At 35.5% G+C, this 6,000-nt stretch overlaps 1 protein-coding gene and 1 pseudogene across 1 annotated transcript; both read right to left on the bottom strand.

Annotated features, from left to right (window-relative positions):
- Nucleotides 1–621: 621 nt before the first annotated feature.
- Nucleotides 622–1,249, bottom strand: LOC116000366 (annotated as a pseudogene).
- A 1,971-nt stretch (nucleotides 1,250–3,220) lies between these two features.
- Nucleotides 3,221–4,187, bottom strand: LOC115999946 (early nodulin-like protein 1). Its single transcript, XM_031239917.1, has 2 exons — nucleotides 3,934–4,187; nucleotides 3,221–3,823 (listed from the first exon to the last, which is right to left on the bottom strand). Exons 1-2 carry the CDS (start codon nucleotides 4,130–4,132, stop codon nucleotides 3,411–3,413), a joined length of 612 nt encoding a protein of 203 aa, XP_031095777.1. The 5' UTR covers nucleotides 4,133–4,187; the 3' UTR covers nucleotides 3,221–3,410.
- Between the last annotated feature and the right edge of the window lie 1,813 nt (nucleotides 4,188–6,000).

The raw sequence follows: 6,000 nt of genomic DNA, 5'->3' as shown, positions 1-6,000 counted from the left end.
ATTTTTTGAAATTAAAAAAAAAAAAAAAAAAAAACAACGCTCGCTGGAGACAAAGGAAACCCTTCGTCTCCATGGCCGAAGAGTTGGAGACGAAGGGTCTCCAGTGGGGCCTTTGTCTCTGGCAAGGAGATGAAGAGATCCACTACGTCTCCAGCTCTTCGGTCATTTCGTCTTTGGTTGGCGTGTTTTGAATTATTAAAATAAAATAAAATAATTATTTTTAAATTCGATAACCGTCGCATCATCATATTATCAGGTAAACAGGTAATTTTAGGTTGAATTGCATGAATTTGTATTGTTCAGGAATTTAATTATAAGTTGAGCAAATTGCCATTTTGGTCCAATGACTATAAGGGTCCTATTAATTCTAGTCCACGACTTTCAAAAGTGTTAATTGCATACCATGACTTTTCAATTTGTATCAATTTTGGACACTCCGGTGAAATTTCCGGCCAAATGTCACCGGATTCTCTTAATCCCACTGATTTGGCTTAATACAAGGGGCAAAAATGTAATTTCCACTATCCAAAATAACCCAACCCAAACAGTGGTTAAAAGATCTGACAAAGCATGAACCGGGGTTTTTTTTTTTTCAAACGCAACAACAAAGGACAAGTGATATTTTAATTTTAAACAACAATGGACTGATTTTCGGTGATGTCTTAGGTATCTAATATCTTGGATGAAAAACAGACAAAATTATAGTCTTGAGCTCTGCAAAACAGTGAACAATTCCAATCATAGCAAAACAAGGCAAAGAAACAAAAAACTCCAAAACAGTATCTAGCATTAACGGTAGCGGCGCAGGGAGAGTGTCTGGTTCCTCTTCCAGGTCGCCCTTCTTGATGGTCGGGCTTTGTGGTGCAAGTGTCCCCTTCCTCGGAGACCCCTGTACTTCTTCCCAGCCGAGGTCAGACCACGAAGCTCTCTGTGCTTGTGTAATCCTAGGGTCGTTAAACCAATATTACCTCGTAGTACTTTTAGGTGGAATCCTCGTTAATCCAGTAAGAGTTCAAAACCCTGAGGCCACCGAGCTTCCTGCCAGCGCGCTCCTCAGCAACCGAGCGTTTGCTCCGCTGAAATTTCAGCTGAGTCACACCCTGGTTTGTGGGCTTGCCATAAACAATACCCTTGGGAACGGGACGCTTTCTATGGAAGGAAGCTGGCGGTACTCCCAGCACCTCACCCTCACCAAAAACCTCATCACATCCGATTGCTTCTTCCTCCATAGCTCCGATACGTATGTGTATGAACCGGGTTTGGGTTGGGTTATTTTGAATAGTGGAAATTACATTTTTGCCCCTTGTATTAAGCCAAATCGGTGGCATTAAGAGAATCCGGCGACATTCGGCCGGAAATTTCACCGGAGTGTCCAAAATTGATACAAATTGAAAAGTCATGATATGCAATTAACACTTTTGAAAGTCGTGGATTAGAATTAATAGGACCCCTATAATCAGTGGACCAAAATGACAATTTGCTCTTATAAATTTTATAGCTTAATGACTTAATTGTAGTTTGATGTGTAGTTAGATCACATATTTAATCCTTATTCATAGATCTAATGGACAATTAATGTAAACATGTTGGAACATTAATAAAAACTGTCAGTGACAAACATTAATAACATGGAATTTAGTTTTGAAAAGAAGTGCCTGCATGAAATGAATTACGAATTTTAATAAAATCTATGTCAAGTTGAAGACTTTGAAGATCCATTTCCTTAACAATTTCTGATGCTTTATTTAATTCCTGGCTCCAGCAGTCCAGCTAGCGTGATTTAAGTTAATGAATCGTGTCTTTCACGTTGCCGACATTATTCCGCTGTTTCTTTTGAATTTTTAACTTACGTTTTTTCTCTCTCTCTCTCTCATAGTTTCTTAATATTTGTTTTGCATCAGAAAAGAACACATTGAAGTTGATATTGAAAAGTGAAAACCACAATAGTGCAAAACCCAAAGCTCAGTACAAAATTGCATCATGATTAATGGCTTTAAAAAATAAAAATTAAAAGCACCGCATATTCCTCTCTTCTTTTTTTTTTTTCTTTTTTTTTTTTGTAAAGGTAGGATTTGATTAGGAATAGTATGGGGTAAGGCTAGGGCAGGAATATTACCTACATTCACGAGGTAATGTCTATGGTAGGCACCGAGGATAATTGAGTTAATTAATATTCAGTTTAGCTCTCGACTATAATAATTTTTTTCAATTTAATTTTATTAAATGAGTTTTTGTGTTTAATTAAGTATTCGACTTTGATGATTTTATCGAAATGAGTCATTGACTATTAGAATTAAAGACTAAGTGAGAAAATTTACTATAGTCAAGGACTAAATTGAGTAAAATCACTACAGTCAAAAACTAACTTGGATAAAATTATTATAATTGATGACTAAATTAGATATTAATAGAGGTTAAATTAACAAGCTATCTTAACAGAGAACTCAATTGAGTAAAACCATCGAACTCGATAACTTAATTAAGCACAAAAAGTCAGTTTAGGATTAGATCAAGAAAACTATAGTCGATAACTAAATTTGGTATTAACTCTAGAATAATCAATCTGTTATTTTAATAAATAATATCATACATTTTATTTATATTTAATATAAAATTTATAGCTATAAATTTCAATGCTAGTGGTGTATAGTAGTACCAAAAAAATCAAAATATATACCTAATAACTCCAACTTTAACATTACTATTTATTTTCAATTTTAAATTAGTGCATTAAATCTCTTGTCTTTAGTACCAAAAAAAAAATAATTACAAACTTTAATATTAGTGGGTTAATTCCTTACCTTAGTACCAAAACTATAATAATTATAAACTTTAACACTAGTGTTTCAAATCTTCGATTGGAAACTCTATATTATTAGTTAAATCTTCACTTTAGTACACAAAATTCAAATCTCTACTTGCCATCTCAATGTTCAAAATAAATAAAAATATTCTTATAAAGTTTATTATTTTGTATAGAATTTAACATATAAATTATATTTATATTTTAATAAGTACCTATATTTCTTTCAAATATTCAAAAATATATTTATTTATCTATAGGTGCGGGTACGGGGACGGAAGCTGAAATAATTATCCCAACTCTCCTTCGTACATGTGCGGGTATAAAAAATTTCCGTCATACCTATACCTATTACCTAAATCATACGTGTAATTTACTACCCACTAAATACAGGTAAAATAATAACACTAAAAAATCTTTCCAAATTCCAAGTAACAAATTTATTGATTAAATAATCATGCAAACAAAATGACAGTAATGTTGCTCTCTTCTGAAAGAATGTGTAATACAATACATATGCCATCAAGAATGAATGGGAGAAGAAATATTCAACTCAAAACATCATAAAACGCTATAAGTAGTAAAAAAAGAAAAACTTTTTCTTGGCCTATAACGTCACTTTCATATGACTGTAGCTCAGAATCAGAGACAAAACCGCTGCCGACACGGCGGATATGGGAGTTTTTGGCGACGAAGAAGATGAATGCTGGCTTGGGTTTGGGCCAAAATCATTAGAGAAAGAAGGGCCAGCAGCCGCAGCGGGAGCAGAAGCAATGGGTATGTCTGCATCGTCGTCATAACCCGCGGATCCATTCCCACCCGCCACAAAAACTTGGAGTTTTTGTGAGTTTTCGCAGTGACCCTTTGCGCCACTGATGAAGAAAAAGTTGCCCGGAGCTGTGATATTGAACAGGGAGTTGCCATTGTTGAGGGACAAGATCGGATCTTTCAGGTTGCAGGTCCTGTAAGATTGCTTTGTAACTTGTATCACTGAATCTTGGCTTGGAGGGTACAGAAAAACTGCAGATTATCAGAAAAGGAAAGTTCAAAGTTGAGATAAATGGAAGAACTAAAAGTCTAAGCTGATGGTTGGATGTTTATATATTATATGCTGGATTAGCAGGACTTACAGAGTGAATCTCCGATCTTGAAAGTTTGATTCTTGGACCATTTGATATAAACATCTCGATTTGAGGAGGAGGGTACATTCCAAGAAGCCAAATCTCCGACCTTGTATTGGTAGCAGAAGACTGAGGAGGTATAGTTTAGCAGGAGAAAAAGAAGACAGTTCCAGAAATGGCAATTTCTTGGGAGTCTTAGAGCAGCCATTTCCCACCTCCTTCTTTGTCAAATCTGGAGAGAGGCAGAGGTTTGGGAAAACCAGGCAAATATTATTGGCCAAGGGGGATATAACTGTGACCAGACAAAGTGGGAGATTACCAAAGTGACCCTTACTTTTAAGCAACACAGTGGATTAGTGGTGGTGATAATGGGTATTTATTATTGGTAAAGTCGTAATTAGTGAATACTTAATCTTTTTTTTATTTTTTATTTTTTTATTTCTTGGTTTGGAATTTGGATCTACCTTGTTAATAGACATATTGGTGAGGAAATGAATCCAGGTCAAACTCAGGAGTCAGGACAGGATCCAATGGTCCGGTTCAAGTTTGGGTCTTGTTTAAAAATTAGCGATTAGCATATTATAAGGAGGTTTTGGGTTGGCATAGAGAGTGGAAGCTGTCAAGGGGCAGGAAAGAACTTTCACAAACTCTGCAAAATTAATAATTTAGTCAATTATATGAATAATCATAGCACATGGTATGATACATATGGACAAGCACACATAGTGGATGCAAGTGAACATGGACTAGGACTTGGGGATATAACCCACATGGTAAAATAAGTGGAATTTTTTTTTTTTAATTGAAGTTTCCAACTTCGTTGAACTATGCACCCAATCCATGAATTCATTCCAGGTCTATAAGGAGATAAATAGAGTTAACTAACTTTGTAACTCAATAATAAACTGTAAATTTCTGCGCACAAGGAGTCCATCCTAAAAATCAAATCCCCCAATGTTCGTGATTGGGATCGAACCCCACCGAATAGTATCATGTAATTGAAGTTTCTGACTCCGTTAAACTATATACCCGACCCATGAATCCATTCCAAGTCCATAAAGAGATAAATCGAGTCAACTAGCTTTGAAACTTAACAATAATATGTACATTTCTGTGCACAAGGATCCATCCTAAAAACCAAATCCCCCAATGTTCGTGACTGAGATCGAACCCCACCCAATAGTATCATGTAATTGAAGTTTCTTACTCCATTGAACTATATACCCGACCCATGAATCCATTCCAAGTCCATAAAGAGATAAATCGAGTTAACTAGCTTTGTAACTTAACAATAATCTGTACATTTCTGTGCACAAGGATCCATCCTAAAAAGTAAAAACCAAATCCCCCAATGTTCGTGATTGAGATCGAACCCCACCCAATAGTATCATGTAATTGAAGTTTACGACTCCGTTGAACTATATACCCGACCCATGAATCCATTATAGGTCCATACGGAGAAATCGAATTAACTAGTTTTGTAACTCATCAATATAAACTGTACATTTCTATGCACAAGGAGTCCTTCCTAAAAATCAAATCCCCAATATTCATGACTGAGATCAAATCCCACCCAATAGTATCATGTAACCATGTGAATATGCACTAGAATACATTTTGGTTCATACTAAATCTTCACCATTTTGAAGGTGGGTGAATGGAATGAAAATAATAAGAAAACTATTCTGCAGTTTCTTAGAAGACAATGCCACTGGAAAACACTATTATTATCTGAGCTGTCATCCAACACTATTCATAAATGCATTTCAACTTGCATGCATCAATTTACCATTCACAAAATTAGATTGAACCGCCAAACAGTAACTGTGCAATTATTGTTTCATCTCATCATATATATGCATATGCATGCACAACAAATTGGGTAGACCACAAAACAAAAATTCCCCTCCCCTTAGTTTTTTCCAATGTTACTCTGATCTGAGGAAAAACCAACCAACAAGAATACAGCCATCCATCCTTTATCCAACAAGTTGCCAATGTCTATATAAAGATCAAGTATGATAGATAGGCCACTCCAATCCAAGCACAAGATGAATACTCCCAATGTTTTGACCA

The sequence above is a fragment of the Ipomoea triloba genome, chromosome 12 (assembly GCF_003576645.1).
Source record: "Ipomoea triloba cultivar NCNSP0323 chromosome 12, ASM357664v1".
In the NCBI taxonomy this organism is placed as follows: domain Eukaryota; kingdom Viridiplantae; phylum Streptophyta; class Magnoliopsida; order Solanales; family Convolvulaceae; genus Ipomoea; species Ipomoea triloba.
The sequence above is the reverse complement of the archived record's forward strand: the minus strand, read 5'-3'. Positions and strand labels throughout refer to the sequence as shown.

Excerpts from the sequence above, each read along its gene's own strand:
- LOC115999946 (XM_031239917.1), bottom strand. The coding sequence starts at position 4,132 with ATGGCTGCTCTAAGACTCCCAAGAAATTGCCATTTCTGGAACTGTCTT. Across the intron at positions 3,824-3,933 it reads CAAGATCGGAGATTCACTCT|TTTTTCTGTACCCTCCAAGC; the intron begins GTAAGTCCTGCT and ends GATAATCTGCAG.